The sequence below is a fragment of the Microcaecilia unicolor genome, chromosome 2 (genome assembly GCF_901765095.1).
Source record: "Microcaecilia unicolor chromosome 2, aMicUni1.1, whole genome shotgun sequence".
NCBI lineage: Eukaryota > Metazoa > Chordata > Amphibia > Gymnophiona > Siphonopidae > Microcaecilia > Microcaecilia unicolor.
The window spans coordinates 440,849,822-440,870,549 of record NC_044032.1 but is presented as its reverse complement, the minus strand read 5'-3'; the positions used below and the strand labels follow the sequence as shown (position 1 = coordinate 440,870,549).

Below are 20,728 nucleotides of genomic sequence, written 5' to 3'. Positions count from 1 at the left end.
TGTGGTCACTGCTGACATTTGTTTTTACTACTTGGCTCTCTTGTAGTCCTCTCCTTTTTCTCCTCAGGATCAGTGTTCCCTTTTCTTCTCCCGTTTCTCCAGCTGCTCCACTCCTTTCTCCTTAGACGTGGTAGTGTGCTGGTTCCTTGTTCCAGCTTACACTTTCAAGCCAGTGCAGAAGCCTCAGCAACCATAAAACTTTTCACCACTTCTATCCTTCTCCAGGCACAATGGCTGGGCTAGCCAAGGACCTTTATTCCCACCCCCCCCCCCCCCCCCCCCCAGTGCAGTGCCTGGGTGTCAGAGACAAAGACCCCTCCCCTTACATGCAGTACAATGACCAAGAAAGCAGGAGCCAAACAAAAAGAACTCAAATGGAGTTTCCCTCCAAAAGGAGTCTCCTCCTAATTTTATCTCATTGGTCAGAGGAGCCCTCCTTTTCTTCTAGAAACAAGTTCAGTATTTTAGCAGAGCCACTAGAGATCTCTGTAATCCATCTAAAGCAGGGATTCTCAACCCAGTCCTCGGGACACACCAAGCCAGTCAGGTTTTCAGGAGACCTACAATGAATATGCATGAGAGATATCTGCATAGACTGGAGGTAGTGCATGCAGACCTTTCATGCATGTTAATTGTGGATATCCTGAAAGCCTGACTGGCTTGGTGTGACCCAAGGACTGGGTTGAGAACCCCTGATCTAAAGAAGAACTTTAGAGGACTTTACGATATAATTCACAAGTGAACCCTTTCCACTGTCACCCAAGGTTCCTCTGTGGTGAGGGGCTCTCTCGATCATCACTTTTCTGCTGTCCTGAAACACAGTCGCCAGATTTCAAAAGTAAGGCTAAGATCAGCACCATTCTCCTCTCTCAGGTATTTGGAACAAAGTGTATATATAATATGAAGGATTTTAGACAAACGTCTGCTGCATTGCTGGAGATCCACAGGTCACACAGCTTCTCCCCGAGCCCCAAACAGGACTGAATTGCCACAAGGCATGCTGGAAGTTTCAGCAACATATGTGCCATGATAGGTCTGCCTCATAACTGCACAAAAAGCAGAAATTCTCAACATTTTAGAACCAAGAGATAAGGAATCATTGCTTAAGGAATAATGAATAGGGGGAAAGAGGAGCAATAGATGCAAACATGATCTGAAAGCTACTGTCTGACATTGCTGCCTGGATGTCTCAGTGCCATCTGAAACTAAACATGACCAAGACTGAGCTTCTCATCTTTCCCCCTAAACCAACCTCTCCTCCTCCCCCATTCTCTATTTCTATGGATAACACTCTCATCCTTCCTGTCTCATCAGCTCGTAACCTTGGGGTCATCTTCGACTCCTCCCTCTCCTTCTCTGCACATATTCAGCAGACTGCTAAAACCTGTCGTTTCTTTCTCTATAATATCAGCAAAATTCGCCCTTTCCTTTCTGAGCACACTACCAGAACCCTCATCCACACTCTTATCACCTCTCGCTTAGACTATTGCAACTTGCTTCTTACAGGTCCTCCCACTTAGCCATCTCTTCAATCTGTTCAAAATTCTGCTGCACGACTAATATTCCGCCAGTGTAGTTATGCTCATATAAGTTCTCTCCTCAAGTCACTTCACTGGCTTCCTATCCATTTCCGCATACAGTTCAACCTCCTTTTACTGACCTATAAGTGCATTCACTCTGCAGCTCCTCAGTACCTCTCCACTCTCATCTCTCCCTACATTCCTCCCTGGGAACTCCATTCACTGGGTAAATCTCTCTTATCTGCACCCTTCTCCTCCACCGCTAACTCCAGACTCCGTTCCTTTTATCTTGTTGCACCATATGCCTGGAATAGACTTCCTGAGCCGGTACGTCAAGCTCCATCTCTGACCGTCTTCAAATCTAAGCTAAAAGCTGCTGCTTTTTTTTTTTTTCGTTACATTTGTACCCCGCGCTTTCCCACTCATGGCAGGCTCAATGCGGCTTACATGGGGCAATGGAGGGTTAAGTGACTTGCCCAGAGTCACAAGGAGCTGCCTGTGCCTGAAGTGGGAATCGAACTCAGTTCCTCAGTTCCCCAGGGCCAAAGTCCACCACCCTAACCACCTCCTCCACTCCAAAAAGCAGAAATTTTAACTCCTAACCCTTGTTCACTTGTTCAGAACCCTTGTTCACTTGTTCAGAACCCTTATTTTATCATCCTCACTTTAATATTCCCTTATCTCTTGTTTGTCCTGTTTGTCTGTCCTAATTAGATTGTAAGCTCTGTCGAGCAGAGACTGTCTCTTCATGTTCAAGTGTACAGTGCTGCGTACATCTAGTAGCGCTATAGAAATGATAAGTAGTAGTAGTAGTGTAAAGCTGATCATGAGAAAAATAAATTATGTATTTTAAACTGCTGTTAAATGCTTTTCTGTCTCATTAACAGTGCACCCAATACAAGGATTGTTTTGATAAATTTGCTAAACAAAATCCAGCCAGTCAGAGCATTGGATTCACTCCAGACAGCTGATGATGATATTGTTTCACGCAGTAGATCTGTATATTAGAGCACTCACATGTTGTGTCCCTGTTGTGAAGGTGCATTAAGTAGATTTCACACACAGATAGCAGAGTTTTTGATTCCAAACATAACACTTCTTTTACTGGCTTGTTCAGTTTCAAAACAAATCTCACGATTGCTATAACTTGCTTGTCCCCTCCAATGTTTTCACCAACATGGGATGGATGACTGGCTGTCTTGGCAGCAAGGGTCTCAAAGAAGACCTGGCGAGATTTTTATCTGAGCGACGGACATACTTCCCCCAACTTCAGGGGTCCTTTTACCAAGGTGCACTGAAAAATGGCCTGCGGTAGTATAGCTGTGTGTTTTGGGCGCGAACAGAATTATTTTTTAGTGCACCTACAAAAAAAATGCCCTTTTTTTTTGACGAAAACAGACGTGCGGCAAAATGAAAATTGCCGCACATCCATTTTGGGCCGGAGACCTTATCGCAAGCCATTGACCTAGCGGTAAGGTCTCATGCGGTGCGTAGCTGCCGCATGCCTGAAAACAATAAATATTTTTCAGACGCGCATAGAGGACGCGCACCAAAATTGAAATTACTGCAAAGGTCACGCGGTAACCGGGCGGTAAGTCCAATTTGGCGCATGTTGGGCTTGTGTACTATAAGGAAAATAGGCTCTTACTTATTATTCAGAAAATGTTTAAAGGCTTATCTTTTCAGAAAATATTTAAATTAATTTTATCTTTAAGATTTACAGTTGTGTAATTCCTGAAGTTACTGTTCAGCTCTCTTGTTAACTGCATTGAACCTTACAGTATATGCGGTATACAGGATTAAATTATATTGCACTGAATTGTGTTTTATGCACATGGCACAGCCATTGCTGGTGTGCCCGTATCTGTGCAGAGTTTTGCAGTTTTGATTTTCTGCTCTGGGTACAATCAGCATGTTGAAGAAAGAGGAGTGCTGTTTCTGTGCAGACAGAGGCATTTCTAAATGCAGCTCCCATCTGTCTAATCCACTGTTATATTTTCCCTCTATTTGGGGGGGGGGGGGGGTAATTGTGTCTGAGTGTGAGCGACTCTTTTCTTGTTCTCTATTCGCCTAATACAGACTATGTGGCTAGTACCGAAAAGGGCATGACATTTTACCCAGACAACTGCTCACGGTTTGCTGGGATCCTGCCAGATCACCAGAAACAACAAAATAGCCCGATGCTTGCAATGAAATAATTCTTCTTCCTCATATAGCCTAGCGCTTGCAGCTATGTAGTTCATTCCATGCAAGACCAGGGACTTCCACAGTCAATAGAAAATCTTTCTACAACACTCTTGTCAAGGCTGCTACATGTAGCAGCAGCTTCCTTTCATGCAGATCCCCAACTAGTGTCAACCACAGCTGATCCATGCCACCTGCAATTAGGATACTGTCTCTTCTGGTACTCACCTGGCCTCCTGAGCATGGCTGCCTCTTGCAGTCTCTCCAAAAGGCTTTTCTTTCTACCTGCCATATCAAATTAGTGTCATCTGGCTCTTTAGATCTTGCCATTTAAGACTGGATCTTTAAAGCAGTACTATTTCTAAATGGCATTAGAAATGGATTCCTAGAACTACAGCTATCACTAATGGTACTTGTTGCAGACAGAGTAAAAATTATCCAGTGAAGACTTTATATCTGGAAAACAACACAGCATAGCAAGAGTGGAAGAACATCACACCCTGCACTTCAGATCACAGACATGAACAGAGTCACAAATATTATTCAAGTCACACGTGCACACACAAGCAATGTCAACTGCACCACAGACTCCAATTCAAAGAAACGTCATCCATACCCCAAGAGGAACCAAATCCAAGGAAACATATGCTGCAAACCAATTCTTCAGTGGTCCTGGTGCACCTGCACAGTTAGCAAAAATCCAAAGACTAAAAGCTTAGCGGGGAAAAAAGCTGCCAAAACAAACAATAGCTTATGTTTTGGAACAGTCTAGGAAAAGAAAGTGATATGGCTTTGTTGTGCTTGGACAGTTTGTGTAGCTTTCTGTACCTGGCTCCTGCTTCACAGGTGAGCAGTGACTAGAAACACACCATTCACAGCCCCTCTCACACCACCGAAACGGAAAAGTCTCAGCTAGTCACCAGTGATGCCTACTGGCCGACTGGAGAGTACGCTTATGCCAGACTAATATGGGACTGTGCCACTCAGCTAGCTTAATACAAAGGCTGAGTTAGGCAGACGACAGACAAGGATGAAAAAATGGTTGAAGTCCCAGGCAGCCATGAATGAGGGCCCAATGGGAGAATACTCCGAGTGAGCTACAATTGTGATCCTCAAACCACCACCAGCCAGTCTTAGTTTTCAGGACACCCCTCATAAATATTAATGAGACAATTTTGCATGTTTGTCACCTCCGTTATATGCAAATCTGTCCCATGCATATTCATGAGGGGTGTCCTGAAAACCAGGACTGGCTGGTAGTGGATTGAGGACAACTATTCTAGCTCACTCAGAGTATGCCCCCACCATTGGGACTACAGCATCATGGGCTCTAATGCATGGCTGCCTGGGACTTCAACCACTTTTTCATCCTTGTCCGTCTTCTGCCTACCTCAGCCATTGTAATATGCTAGCTGAGACTTTTCCATTTCGGTGTTGTGAGAGGGGCTGTGAATACTGTGCTTCTACTCACTGCTCACCTGTGAAACAGGAGCCAGGTACAGAAAGCTACACAGACTGTCCAAGCACAACAAAGCCATTTCGCTTTCTTCCCCTAGACTCTAGCAGAAAATAAGCTATTGGTTGGTTTAGGGGCGCTTTTTTTTTCCCCCTGTTAAGCTTTTAGTCTTTGGATTTTTGTTAACTGTGCAGGTGCACCAGGACCACTGAAGAATCTGCTTGCAGCATATGTTTCCTTGGATGTTGGTTCCTTTTGGGGTATGGGCGACTTTTCTTAGAAATGGAGTCTGTGGTGCAGTTGGCATTGCTGTTTATGGGACCTGTGTGTGGACGTATGATTTGAGTAATATTTGATATTCAGGAGAGGTTTGAGAACTACTGGGCTAGAAGACCATCACAGTGATAATGGCTTAGGCTAAAACAAGGTTATCATCCTTAACATATAAAACATTTTGTGTTTCACGCCAGTTTTACAATTTGAGTTCCGTATGAGGAAATCCACCTCTCATGGTTGCTAGTTTTTTAGCTCAGCATCTGTTCATTCAAACTAAACCACCTTACAAGCACTGGGTTTTTTTTTTCCTTCCTGCAATTATCAAAAAAGCAGCTGTGTTTCCTGCTTTTCTGCTCCATGGAAAGGCTGCCTGCAATAAGGCTTTCATTTTTAAATTTATTGTACTGTACTCAATTTTTGAAATCATTAGTAAAAGCTTTAGAATACGTACTAGGACTGGTATCCCTTTCTATGTTAAGTGTTGTCAAAGGCTGTCTCACCCTGTCAGGGCTGCTCCCCAGAGGTGTGCACAACTACAGTCTGCACAGAAAGGGATACTAGACCCAGGATGGGTGAAATATGTTACCAGTCGAGGATGATCATAAAACAGATGGTGTACGACGGAAAAATAAAAAAAAATGGACTAAGTGCCAGAACCTGGCAAACAATTCCAACCTACAAATGCTAAAATGATAGCAAGAGCAGCACAAAATGTGAGATGAGGATATGTTGATGAAAATTGATGGAAGAGACTATGGGCAGACAGCAAAAAATTATGAGGGCAATAGTGATTGTAAGCTCCCAACACCATAATGAAAAATGTTATTGAACAATGTAAACATTAAATCTGACTCTTTTAAAGATGTCTTAGAACATAAAAGAAAATCATAAAATAAGATTTGTCAAACAAATAGGAGGCAATTCTGCACCTGCGTCAAGCGCTGGGTGCCGATTCTATAATGGCACCTGTGCACCAGGATGCGGCTATAGAATACTAGTGTTAACCTGGCATGGGGATGGTCGCAAAGTTAAAGTGTGATCATTTACACCATGCTAATGACAGGTGTAAACGGGTACACCTACATGCGACAACCGACTCACATAACAGATAGTATTCTGTAAGTTATGCACGTCACTTGTGTACACACCCATGCTCTGCCCATGTATACATCCCCTTCTGTAGTTTTGTGCTATAGCACTTGGGCACACCACCTTATAGAAAAGCACCTAGTGGACATGCACGCATAACTATTAATTACTGGTGCATATAATGCACATAGGTGGCATGTGCATCTAGGTGCCAATTTATAGAATTATCTCCACAATGTAATAAAACATTTGGACACTTCTGAAAACGTACAAAAGATAAGCACTAGCACATTTAAATGGTAGAAGGTGCCTGTCAACGTTGTTTGTTGAACTTCCATAAAAACATTTTAAATATAGACTTCTATCAGCGACAGAAAGTGTGAATCATCAAATAAATAGTATTAGACCTGCCATTAAAATAGTTAAAAGATAAGCGCCGACATGGGGGGGGGGGGGGAAGCAGCAGTGCTTTCTTATTAAAATTATTCACATTATCAGCATACAAATAAAAGAAATAAAAGACAAATCAAAACAAAGTGTAAAACATATTATAACAAATGCAATGCTAAAAATTTAACGATCTTCATCAAAACTATATATTGGCAGCAATAAGTGTACTACAAAAAACCCATGGCATATGCTTATTGTACACAGATAGCGATTTTCCTGCACGGTTGCTGAACATGTAAATAAAAGCTGGTAAATCCAATAATTAATATCATAAATATCAAAACCTAGTATGCCAAACATATACCAGTGGATAGTCCTAGAGGCCTTGGACTCCCCATACGTGGATAAAAAGACATCTACAGTGTCAGAACAGGTTGACATCTGGAATACACACTTAGCTAAGACCTTACAGAAAACAGCACCACTCAAAAAGGTCTTATGCCCCATCACAAACGTTCACCTTGCTTTTCTCCAGGACTTCGGACCCTTAAGCACGAACGACAGAAACTGGAAAAGAGATGGCGTAAATCTCACCTGGATGAGGACAGGCTAAATTGTAGGAAACACATGGCAAAGTATCGCCAAGCCTCAACAGGAACCAAAAAACAATACTTCTCTCAATGCCACTGAACAGGCTGCCAACCCCCAAAACAGAACCAGATTGCCCAGTCAAAACTGAACTGCAATAATTTTACTGCATACTTTGCCACTACTAACCTATAAATGTACTAACTCTGCTGCTCCCCAGTATCTCTCCACACTCGTCCTTCCCTATACCCCTTCCCGTGCACTCCGCTCCATGGATAAATCCTTCTTATCTGTTCCCTTCTCCACTACTGCCAACTCCAGACTTCGCGCCTTCTGTCTCGCTGCACTCTACGCCTGGAATAAACTTCCTGAGCCCCTACGTCTTGCCCCATCCTTGGCCACCTTTAAATCTAGACTGAAAGCCCACCTCTTTAACATTGCTTTTGACTCGTAACCACTTGTAACCTCCTCTCCTCCTTCCTGTACACATTAATTGATTTGATTTGCTTACTTTTTTTGTCTATTAGATTGTAAGCTCTTTGAGCAGGAACTGTCTTTCTTCTATGTTTGTGCAGCGCTGCGTATGCCTTGTAGCACTATAGAAATGCTAAATAGTAGTAGTAGTAGCCAAGAAAATTAAAAATCTCCACCAGGATTTAAAGGCAGTACCACCCAGTCTCGAATCAGCTAACTAGGAGCGCACAAACTTGTCCCTTCCTGACACATAGGACTCTTAACCCAATAACAGAGGAGGGTCTTGACAAAATCCTAAGAGACCTTCGACCTGTTACCTCGACCCCTGCCCATCAAAGATAGTGCAAGTAGGGTTCTCATAAGTAGGGGGGGGGGGGTCTCATAAAAGGCGCTACCAAAACTAATGGGCAATTACCAACAGCATTAAAAAGATAATTGGTGCAGGCATTTGTGTAGTTTGTGGGTTGAGTTCCTGGGGAACCAGGTTCAATTCCCTCTGCAGCTGTGTGTGACCCTAGGCAAGTCACTTAACCCTCCACTGCCCCAGATACAATGTACTACTTAGATATGAGCCCACCAGGGACAGACCCAGTACCTGTAAAATGAAACTGTAAACCACTTAGGTCTATATTTTATTACACAAGAAATTTTATGCACAACAAAAGCTGAACCAATGCATACCCTTAATGTTTGTACAGGTCTCACAGAGTCATCCTGCCCTTTCTTGGCATGACTGCACTGGTTCATCTAAACTTCCCGGATTCTCAGAAAGCAAGGAATGCAAACACCTCAGTGCTGCTGATATGAAAACTGATGATTTTACGTTTCTGAATGCCAAAATCAGCTTCTAAAGTTCTGCATCAGCCACTTCTGGCCTTAAAGGGCAAAGAAACAGCACTGCCCCATCCAAGACTAGTATAAAACAGGGCAGGAAGAACTGCTGTAGAAAAGGTTCATTAGTTGCGACTACCTATAAACTACGCAATAATTTGTAACACCCTACTGCTCAAAAGCCCCGGGAAGGGCAGCACATTCTCCTGCTCATATAATCTCGAGAGTGTACCAAGTACAGTGGATTATACCATCACTATCTCTCACCTGTGCCCAGGTACAAGACTTCATACTCCTTGCCAGATACGCTCTTGACCTTTTGCACAGCAATTTTGCGGTACTGTGTGTCCAGTTTCACTAGCATCGGCTGGTTCCGTAGAGGATGCACATTCTGATCCATGAGAGGATGGTCTCGGACAAAAGTCAGAACACGATCAGGAAGGTTCAGAGAGGACTGGATGCCTGCTGCCTTCATAGACTCTGTGACACACTGCAAATAAATAGTCAGCTATAAGAAATGCAATTATTTATCACACAATACAGATTCCCCCCTTCCTAATAAGGGCCATCCTGAAGCTTATGCTTCTTCATACAAGGGCTGCAGCTTCCCTCAGAGGAACTTCCTCTATTAGGGGGGGCCCTTTTACCAAGGCGCGTTAGGCGCTACACACATGTAGCACACGCCTAAACGAGACTACTGCACCCTCTGGCGGTAATTTTAGATTTGGCGCATACCCATAACACCTGGATGATTTATTTACTCTCTCCTACACGCGTCGTTGCCAGCGGTAATCAGCAGTTGGTGTGTGCCGACCGGTCACTGTGCGTGTGCTGTTACTGCTAGATCAGTGGGTGGAGCTAAGGGCTCAGGCCGGTTTTGGACGCGCACCGGTTTCAACTTTACCGCAAGTCCTTTTCCCATTCCATTAAAATTGCCCTTTTTGAGTACACGGTAAAAACTGGCCCAGCGCGCCCAATACACGTGCCTACACTACCATAGGCCACTTTTTACCATGGCTTAGTAAAAGGACCCCTAGGTTTCCTCCCCCTTTTATAAGGAGAAACCCAATATATATATACATACATACATACACACAAACACTTACTGATCCCGGTCGTGGGGAGGGTACTTCACTGTCCATTACTTTAGACCATTTCTCACAGTCACGTTTGAAGCCTTTGAAAGGTCCATTGAGAGCACTGTGGATGTCCAAGATGCCATATGCACAGACAGCAGAGACCTCACCTCCATCCCTGAACGTGAAAACAGGAACATGCATAAAATTAAAAAGAAGATAGGAGAGGTGACATAAGACAAGTGTGAGAAAACAAAAACAGGATTGTAGGGGCTAGACAGAAGTTGATTAGGGCCTACTGAAGTTGGATAAGTAGGTATGAATAGACAGCTTGAGTAGGTTAAGTGGTTTTTACATGCCAACATCTTCCCCATTCCCATGTGTTTCATCAACATATTGCAAGTTTTCTCTAGTAAAGTACTAATTGAATTTATAAAATACATTCCCATAAAACTACAAAATTACTTTACCCATATTCAGCCCCTTGCAAAGAAAATGGATGCAAATCTTTCATATCATGTCACAAGGGGAACACAGTTGACTGATGCACCTAAAACATCTTTGCTCTTCTGCAAAAGCACACCATGGGATCCGGAATATTCATAAAGTATAGGCCAGACACTTGCTTTCCAGCAGTGCAACATGTGTAAGCCCTCTGTGCATAGTCAGTCTAAAAACTTTACATCAAGCTTTGTAAACTCTGGACTAGAGTCTACAGAAAAACTAGAATGACATCTACTCTTCATCTAGATTCTAAAGCAACATTTTACATCTCACACCTCTGAACCCTATAGATTACTATTTGATTATTGATATCCCACCTTTCTGTGATACAAATGCCACTCACCAATGAGAGGAAAAGATGCCATAGAAGACTGTGGAGTTCCAGTTGGCAGTGTGCATGGTGAACATATCTTTTAGGATATTAAAGTGGATGCCGCTCTCTGGATCCGAACAAATCAGCTGTGCTTTCAGGAAGGTTGTCCACCGTTTCTGCAAGGTCTTCTGACCACCAACATCCCCCTAGCAGAACAGGAAAGAAAAGGATGGTGTTAAGAAGCAGAACTGACATGACTTCAGAGCGAGGACATTCCAAAGACTGCTGACTTCGGACACAGAGAAATCGCTCTCTGTGGAATATGTTTAAGATCAGTGATTCTCAACCCAGTCCTCAGGACACAACCATCCAGCCGGAGTTTCAGGACATTCACAAAGAATATGCATGAGATAGATTTGCATATAATAGTGGCAGTGCATGCAAATCTCTCTAATGCATATTCATTGGGATCCCCTGAAATCCAGGCCAATTTGATGTCCTCCGAGGACTCATTTAGAGTCTTAATTCCATCTCAAAACAGAACCACTTCCAACTGGAAATGCCCAAAAGGACCACGTTCTATAAGATTTTTGTTGTTGCTGTTGTAAAGATAAGGGTCCATGAAAGCTGGCGAGGATTCTAGGTGGATTTAAATACTTGTTCAGAGGTGAAATGTCAGTATTTTAATTAGTTAATATCTTTAAGCATGGCTTCTTTTCATGTGACCTTGTACCTTGCAAACTCGGGCCACACGAGACACCTTCACTTTCGTATAGAAATCATATTCTCTGGCCCTCTCCGTGAAGAAAAAGTAGATTTTATCATTGTCCCCAGTCTTGCTCTCTTGCAAATACGCCGAGCTGATGAAACTCGGATCTGGAAAACAAAAATTGGAAACAAATTTCAAAACATAATACAGTACCCTCTTCCTCTGTTCAGCTCTGTGTGCATTTATGGCATTTGAGACATTATCGACTGTGCTGCTATGAACACAATATCAGAGAACATACCTGGACAGGAAGAAATTCACATGAATGTAAAAGATCCCAAAATCTACTGAGTTGCAGGTGCTTTGTCATGCCAGTTGTGGGTAAAAGAATGCAATTTGGAGGGACAGGGATGTATTTTAATGGCATGATCCCTTGTACAATTTAAGCACCAGAGGGGACTAAGAAGGGCTGTATACGAGGATCATGCTTTTTAAATAAGAATGACTGTGCAGAGACTATACAGAGTTCGTTGCACAATTAATGATATTTTGCTACCAATCAACCATGGTTAAGAGAATTCAAAAACATGTGGCAAAAAAGGTAATGAAGCACTGGGGTAACCTGCAGAGAGTGACCATTTCAACACAAAGCAGCAGTCATACAACATCTGGCTTCCATGAAGGCTGGGGTGCTCTGCACAGAGGGACTGGTATTAAAACCCAAACTTCAGTAAACATGGGGACACCAAATTTTTTTTTTCATTTTTAATTCTTTTTAAACACAACAGCCTCCCTAACCTTGGTGGGGATTAGAACAAAACAGACAAGAGGGTCTGGGAGTTAGCTTAAGTATCAGTCTTGCGAGAAGAAAAGTTAAAACAAACAGCCTATTGGTGAAGGTGGTGGAGGCATCACCAAGAGTTTGGTTAGGCTTTGGACAGATAAGGAAGGCAGCATTGGGAAAAAATGGATAGATTGTCAGATAAAAGACACAATTGAGGGGGGTTGGTGTTGCATGCAAAAATGTCCATATGCAATGCAACCCATCTACTCAGGGCCTCCGCTCTAGGTGCCCAGCGCTCCCACCAGGTGCTGTGGAGGACTTGCAGCCCTTCTGCATTTCCTCACAGCTGTATCCGGGGTGACTCCAGTTCCACCCCGATCTTCCCAGGGCCTTCCCTCCAAGTGCACAGAGTTTCCAGGTGCTTTTTGGCTAGGATCAGGCGACCCTCAGGGGGAGGAATGCTGGCTTCGGCCTAACCCCTGGTAAGCCTTTCCTCAGCTGAGAGGTGCCCACCTCTACCACCGGCTGCCTTTCAGGTGCTGTGGAGGACTTGCAGCTCATCTGCATATCCTTACAGCCTTCTCCGGGGTGACACCCAGGTCCACCCCGATCCACTCAGGGCCTCCGCTCTAGGTGCCCAGCGCTCCCACCAGGTGCTGTGGAGGACTTGCAGCCCTTCTGCATTTCCTCACAGCTGTATCCGGGGTGACTCCAGTTCCACCCCGATCTTCCCAGGGCCTTCCCTCCAAGTGCACAGAGTTTCCAGGTGCTTTTTGGCTAGGATCAGGCGACCCTCAGGGGGAGGAATGCTGGCTTCGGCCTAACCCCTGGTAAGCCTTTCCTCAGCTGAGAGGTGCCCACCTCTACCACCGGCTGCCTTTCAGGTGCTGTGGAGGACTTGCAGCTCATCTGCATATCCTTACAGCCTTCTCCGGGGTGACACCCAGGTCCACCCCGATCCACTCAGGGCCTCCGCTCTAGGTGCGGCGCGCCTAACGGCGCGCGGGGCATTTTTCTCTTTGTATCTAATCTTTTTTCCTTAATCGTTTATGGCTCCTATTCACATTCTCTTCCTAGCTCTGTCCCTTCCTAATCTCTTCCCTCACCCCCTACCTCTCTCCGCTACAGGAACTCACTTCCCATCCATTGACTTCATCACCTCACCTTCTCTCCTACCCTCTTCCTCCCTCTTGGCTTTTAATCTCCGTCTCTTTCTTCCCTCCATTTTGCCTTCCCCATTCCACCTAAATACCTCTCGCCTTCGACGCCTTCGTGGCCACACCTCTCCTACTCTCCTCCGCTCTCTTTTACTCCTTCTCTTACTCTCAGCTGGTGACATCAATCCCAATCCTGGCCCTCCTCACCAACTATTATCCAAACTCTACGGATCTCACCGTGACCTCTCTAACCTCATCTCTATTCCTCTACTCCCCTCCTCTTCTCTGCTCTTCTCTTGCGCCCTATGGAATGCCCGCTCTATCTGTAACAAACTCCCCTATATCCAGGACCTCTTTATCTCACGTCACCTCCATCTGCTCGCCATAACAGAAACCTGGCTCTGCCCTGATGACTCTGCTTCAGTCGCAGCCCTGTGCCATGGCGGTTATCTATTTTCACATACTCCTCGCCCTGCTGGCCGTGGGGGCGGTGTTGGACTACTTCTCTCTCCCTCCTCCAGATTTCAACCCCTTCTTCCACCTCAATCTCACTGTTTTTCCTCCTTTGAAGTCCACTCTATCCGCCTTTTCTCTCCTCTGCCTCTTCGAATAGCGGTCATTTATCGTCCCCCTGATAAGTCCCTTTCATCCTCAGTGACTTTGATGCCTGGCTTGCCTTCTTCCATGATCCTTCCTCCCCCTCTCTCATCCTTGGTGACTTTAATATTCCTGCTAATGATCCTTCCAACTCTTATATTTCCAAGTTACTCGCTTTAACGTCGTCCTTTAATCTCCAACTATGCTCCACCTCCCCCACTCATCAAAATGGTCACTGTCTTGATCTCATCTTCTCCTCCAACTGTTCACCTTCTAGTTTCCTTGCCTCTGATCATCCCTCCTCTGATCACCATCTTATAACTTTCACACTTAAATCTCCTCCCTCCCAGTCCCGTCCTATCCTATCTAATTTATCTAGGAATCTTCACGATATAGACCCTTCATCTCTATCCTCCCATGTTTCAAACCTCCTCTCTACTGTGGCACCATCCACGTCTGTCAACGAGGCTGTTTCTTCTTACAACAATACTCTATCCTCTGCCTTAGACACTCTTGCACCTTTGATGACCCGCCTTGTAAGGCGTACAAAACCCCAACCTTGGCTGACTTCTAATATCCGCTACCTATGTTCCTGTACCCACTCCACCGAACGCCTCTGGCGGAAATCTCGGGCCCTTGCTGATTTCTTACACTTTAAGTTCATGCTGACCTCCTTCCAATCTGCTCTTTTACGTGCCAAACAGGATTATTATATCCAACTGACCAACTCTCTTGGCTCTAATCCTCGACTTCTCTTCACCACATTGAACTCTCTCCTCAAGGTGCCCCCTCCCCCAACTCCCCCTTCATTATCTCCTCAGACCCTTGCTGAATTCTTTCACAACAAGGTTCAAAAGATAAACCTTGCTTTCTCTACCTCACCAGCTCTCCCTCCACTAGTCCGTTCCCCTCTCTCTCCTTCCCCTCATTCCCTTTCCTCCTTTCCTGAAGTTACCATTGAGGAAACTACACTTCTCCTTTCTTCCTCAAAATGTACCACCTGTTCCTCTGATCCCATTCCCACCCACCTTCTTAATGCCATCTCTCCTACTCTTATTCCTTTTATCTATCACATTCTCAACCTCTCACTTTCCACTGCGACTGTCCCTGCTGCCTTTAAACATGCTGTGGTCACACCTCTCCTTAAGAAGCCTTCACTTGACCCTACTTGTCCCTCTAATTACCGACCCATCTCCCTCCTTCCTTTTCTCTCCAAATTACTCGAGCGTGCTGTTCACCGCCGCTGCCTTGATTTTCTCTCCTCACATGCTATTCTTGACCCATTACAATCTGGTTTTCGCCCTCTCCACTCAACCGAAACTGCGCTTACTAAAGTCTCCAATGACCTATTACTGGCTAAATCCAGAGGTCAATATTCCATCCTCATTCTTCTTGATCTTTCCGCTGCTTTTGACACTGTCGATCACAGCATACTTCTCGATACCCTGTCCTCACTTGGATTCCAGGGCTCTGTCCTTTCCTGGTTCTCTTCCTATCTCTCCCTCCGCACCTTTAGTGTTCACTCTGGTGGATCCTCTTCTACTTCTATCCCTCTGCCTGTCGGCGTACCTCAGGGTTCTGTTCTTGGTCCCCTCCTCTTTTCTATCTACACTTCTTCCCTTGGTTCATTAATCTCATCCCATGGCTTTTCCTACCATCTCTATGCTGATGACTCCCAAATCTACCTTTCTACCCCTGATATCTCACCTTGCATCCAAACCAAAGTTTCAGCGTGCTTGTCTGACATTGCTGCCTGGATGTCTCAACGCCACCTGAAATTAAATATGACCAAAACCGAGCTTCTCATTTTCCCCCCCAAACCCACCTCCCCGCTCCCCCCGTTTTCTATTTCTGTTGATGGCTCTCTCATTCTCCCTGTCTCCTCAGCTCGAAACCTTGGGGTCATCTTTGACTCTTCTCTCTCCTTCTCTGCTCATATCCAGCAGACCGCCAAGACCTGTCGTTTCTTTCTTTACAACATCCGTAAAATCCGCCCCTTTCTTTCCGAGCACTCTACCAAAACCCTCATCCACACCCTTGTCTCATCTTCCGCCAGGGTCGCTTTACTCATACTACCCCTCTCCTCAAGACCCTTCACTGGCTCCCTATCCGTTTTCGCATCCTGTTCAAACTTCTTCTACTAACCTATAAATGTATTCACTCTGCTGCTCCCCAGTATCTCTCCACACTCGTCCTTCCCTACACCCCTTCCCGTGCACTCCGCTCCATGGATAAATCCTTCTTATCTGTTCCCTTCTCCACTACTGCCAACTCCAGACTTCGCGCCTTCTGTCTCGCTGCACCCTATGCCTGGAATAAACTTCCTGAGCCCCTACGTCTTGCCCCATCCTTGGCCACCTTTAAATCTAGACTGAAAGCCCACCTCTTTAACATTGCTTTTGACTCGTAACCACTTGTAACCACTCGCCTCCACCTACCCTCCTCTCTTCCTTCCCGTTCACATTAATTGATTTGATTTGCTTACTTTATTTATTTTTTGTCTATTAGATTGTAAGCTCTTTGAGCAGGGACTGTCTTTCTTCTATGTTTGTGCAGCGCTGCGTATGCCTTGTAGCGCTATAGAAATGCTAAATAGTAGTAGTAGTAGTAGTAAAATGAACAAATCGCAACTGGGTAGACCAGGATCGGCCATTTCCACCATCATTTACAATGCTACTGTGCATACTAAAGATATACAGTGATTGTACTTCCATGGGCACAAAACAGAGCATATTACAAACCCTGATGTACAAGGAAACTGCCAATCATATAAATATAACTCTCAAAGTATTTGGCAAAAGAAAAAGCCTCTATATTTTTCGTCATAGGCAAAAAACCCTTTGATATATACATAAATGCTATCTCCACAGAGTATATGAGGGATCCAAATAAAACATGAAAGAATCAAATCCAAACTTAGCTTTCAAGTGCAAGTTTGGATTTGATTCTTTCATGTTTTATTTGGATCCCTCATATACTCTGTGGAGATAGCATTTATGTATATCAGAGGGTTTTTTGCCTATGATGAAAAATATACCCAACATTCATATGCGTAAAAACTCCACCCTTGTTGGAGGTTGGGCTTGAATCAGAGGCTTTTTCCCTTACCCTTTAAAACAATACGAATGCACCTCACAGTTACAGTTGTGTGTTTTTTTGAGAGTTTTCTTTTGCCAATTACTTTAAGAGTTATATTTATATGACTGGATTTGGTACTCTCTTCCCTTTCATTGGATATATAACCAAGGAAACTGCCAGAACATACCTACACAAAGCAGAGTTCCAGCTTTAACACACTTTACCGATTCTAGTTAATGCAAATGAAATTTTTCATCATACACCCAGCGCATTGGGTTAGCCTTCGAGAAGTTCTTTAGTGACTATGGGTACCTTATAACTAAGCTGTGTTAGGCACTAATGCAGCTCACAATGGTGAACCACAGGACAATAAATCCCAATAAATAAAATAAATTGCCAAATCACTGTGTGCTAACTGCACACAATAAAAAGTTTTTTGGGGGAAGGGGCGTGTCTGGGTAGATGGAGAGTGTGCGCTCCTATGAAACCAGTTAGAGCAGCTACAATATCGCATGCTGACTGGCTAGCGCAGGAATACCGAGTGAGCCCTTACCAATTTCAAAATGGATGGCAGTAAGTGTTCATGAGGTAATTTTTCAAAATGGCGACATCCTAATGGCAATGAGTGCATAGTCACTAATACAAAATTAGAAAATCAGCTACTTTCTGGCTGCGGTAAAAATGGCCTTAGCGTGTGAGAAAGACCCACGTAAGGGCATGTTACAGCCACTGTCTACCGCAGCTTAGTAAAAGTACCCCTATGTTACTACAACCATAACATTTTTGTTTTTTGAAAAGGAGGAACCAAAGTCAAATTTCTATGAACTTCTGACTCACAAGTACATATTATACATGCCAATGGCCTTAATTATGAAACAGAGATGCAATTTTTAAGCACATTACAATTAGCCTGTTTATAACTAATATCTATATCTAAACACATACACACAAACATATAAACATATCATGGCCATTTGCTGTAGTGAATTATCCTTTTAAAAAGGTGCAAATACCATTGAGCCATGCCACAGAGGTATCAGTCCGGATGCGCTCCTCTGCATTGCCTGTGGTTCTGGAGATGATGGGCTCCGTTCCCAGGAAGTTACTCACAGTGGCTGCATAGAGTATGCCATCTAGAGTAAAATCAGAGACATGGTACAAGGGGGTAAAGCATAAAGTAACATGTATAGCAAAACAGATGCGATGCAAGGCAAATGGGTCATAAACTAATACAAACATTAAGAGCACAGCAGAAAAGAAAATACAGAGAATGTAATCCATTCTGTGGTACATCTGTTGCAGGAGCAGGGAATCTTATAAAAATGATGGACTGCATTAGCAATGCTGAAACCCTTGGGTGGGGTGGAGGTAAATTAGCTAGTTCTGGAGAGAAAGGGGTCTCCCTTTGAATGACCCCCTTCTTGAAATAGCTCATACAGCCTTACAAGGATCTCACCATTGGAAATGCCATGAGCAGCCTCTGCTGAGGACAGGGAACCTAGTTGCAGCACTGGAAGCAAACCAAGAGCTCTCACTGGAATGATAAGCTTGGACATGTGCGGCAGTGGAAGCAGTGATAAGCAATTTCTGAGGAGAGAGGAAGGGGAAAGGTGGTCTTACCCTGGACCAGATAAAAATTAAGGTCCCAGAAACAGGTAGGCAAATGATCCACAAGATCCAGCACGGAAAATAACATAGCAGATGACAAGGATTAAAAATAATAATAATTAAAAAAAATTGAAAGTCCAGTTTATTCATCACTTAAAACAATAAATAAATATTTAAAAGCCCTACATGGTCATGTTTCGTCCTCTCAAGGGCTGTATCAGGGGCTTGTAGGAATACCCAGAGGTGTAGTTTCACACTGTCACCTACTGCATGGTGCTGCTGCTCTTTTTATAGAAGTTATTTTACCAGTAAGCGACACTGTGAAACTACACCTCTGGATATTCCTACAAGCCCCTGACGCTGCCATTGAGACGGCCAAACATGGCAATGTGGGGCTTTTAAATATTTATTTATTGTTTTAAGTGGTGAATAAACTGGACCTTTGATTTTTTTTTATCCTCGCGATCTGCTATGTTATTTTCTGTGCCAGATAAAAATGAGCCAGGGGCTGAATAAAGCCCAAATGCTCCCCACCCCTTCACTACAGCATGGAGCGAGTTCTCATTTTCTACTGGTAAGGAAAAAACAAAGCCTTCAGATTGGTCCTGAAATGACTGAAGACTCTCCCAAACCTTGGGCAACCTGAATCTGAAACCTATGCTTCAGTGAGAACAAAGAAAATGATACGATTTGAAGAACCACTTCCTCTCTCCATCAGTATGTTTTCTCATTGCCATTTCAGTCAAGACGTTGGTCCTTTCCTGCTGCTTAAGCTACCCATTACATCTGCCGAGCGGGGATACTGTAAGCAGACCATTCCATTACACTCAAGCACTCTGGTGCATATCGTTCAGAACACCTCTAACCAACCCTTACTTTCATCTGCCAAGAATCTCTTTTGAAAAAATTCAAGAAACAGGCTTGTAAGATAAAAATATGTTCAATCCAGGGTGAAAAAAGGGACATAACTGAAGAACACAGATATGCATAGAGCACACAAGATTATTAATCTGAAGGACAGGAACACATGCATGCACGCACAGTGTCTTGTAATAGTTTTCATACCCTTATACATAATTCAAATTTTGCTGTCTAAAAAATAGAATCCAATATACATTAAAGTGGGCACTTGTTTCATTGATCTACACAATATACTCTACACTTTGAGAAGGTATGAGGCTGTCCTATACGGTGTAGGCCACTAGAGGGCGCTAGAAGAATGGGAGGTCGCTAGGACCGGGGAGAGCCCTGGGAGGTCCACAGGTGCAGGCGGTTATGGGCTGGGTCCTGTGTAGCTAATTAACCACTTTATACCCCACCAGAGTTGTGAAAGGGAGGGAGGTGAGCTAGCAGCATGAGAAGAGAGAGCCCCTGAAAGATACTGGCTAACCTTATGGACTTGGGGGGTGGACTGGGTGTCCAAAGGAGATCAGCAGGCTGAAAGGAGATCAGCAGGCTGGGATAAGAAGTGCCTAGAGCATTAGTGTTTGACTGTGTGTCTAGAACTGTGTGTTCAAAGATGGACTGTGGGTCCAAAGAAGAAAAGACTGTGTGTCTAGAACTGTGTGTTCAAAGAGGGGACTGTGTGTCCAAAGTACTGAGAGAAGCAGGCTGCAAAGCCTGGGGTTGAGAGTCCCCAAACTATTGGTATAGTACTGAGCCCATGTATCTGTGTGGGGAGGCTCAGTGTGAAGACCTATGAAAGTATAAAGTGTTAAGCTAGAAGAAGTGTGCCCAGGGGCGGGAATAAAGAGTTGCCTGAGAAATATGCAGTTGGTGAGACCTACTTAATTTGCTGAGTGGAAACCAGGTCACCCTGAGTGAGAAGGGGTAGCACACTAATCTGCATATGATTTGCATATTGAGAACCAGGTCACCCTGAGTGAGAAGGGGGATATCACAACACTTTCAACAATTATAGAATATATATAAATTATTAAGAGTAAGAAACTATAATAGTACTGGGTGGAAGCCCCTTTTGCAGCAATAATAGTCATAAGTCATATAGGCTAAATCTCTACCAACATTGCAGTGGGACACTGAATTTGCTCTCTCTTCTTGGCAGAACAGTTCAAACTCTTTCAGGTTGGTTGG

At 44.1% G+C, this 20,728-nt stretch overlaps 1 protein-coding gene across 2 annotated transcripts in view; it reads right to left on the bottom strand.

Moving 5' to 3' along the window:
- SEMA4F (ssemaphorin 4F) overlaps positions 1 to 20,728 on the bottom strand; it is a 257,897-nt gene that overhangs the window by 24,585 nt on the left and 212,584 nt on the right. For both annotated transcript variants that reach the window (XM_030190860.1, XM_030190861.1), the window contains exons 6-10: positions 18,040 to 18,159; positions 11,435 to 11,577; positions 10,732 to 10,907; positions 9,915 to 10,062; positions 9,076 to 9,298 (exon numbers count right to left, since the gene is read on the bottom strand). In XM_030190860.1, the coding sequence (XP_030046720.1) occupies positions 9,076 to 9,298; positions 9,915 to 10,062; positions 10,732 to 10,907; positions 11,435 to 11,577; positions 18,040 to 18,159 (810 nt within the window). The remainder of the gene's footprint in view (positions 1 to 9,075; positions 9,299 to 9,914; positions 10,063 to 10,731; positions 10,908 to 11,434; positions 11,578 to 18,039; positions 18,160 to 20,728) is intronic.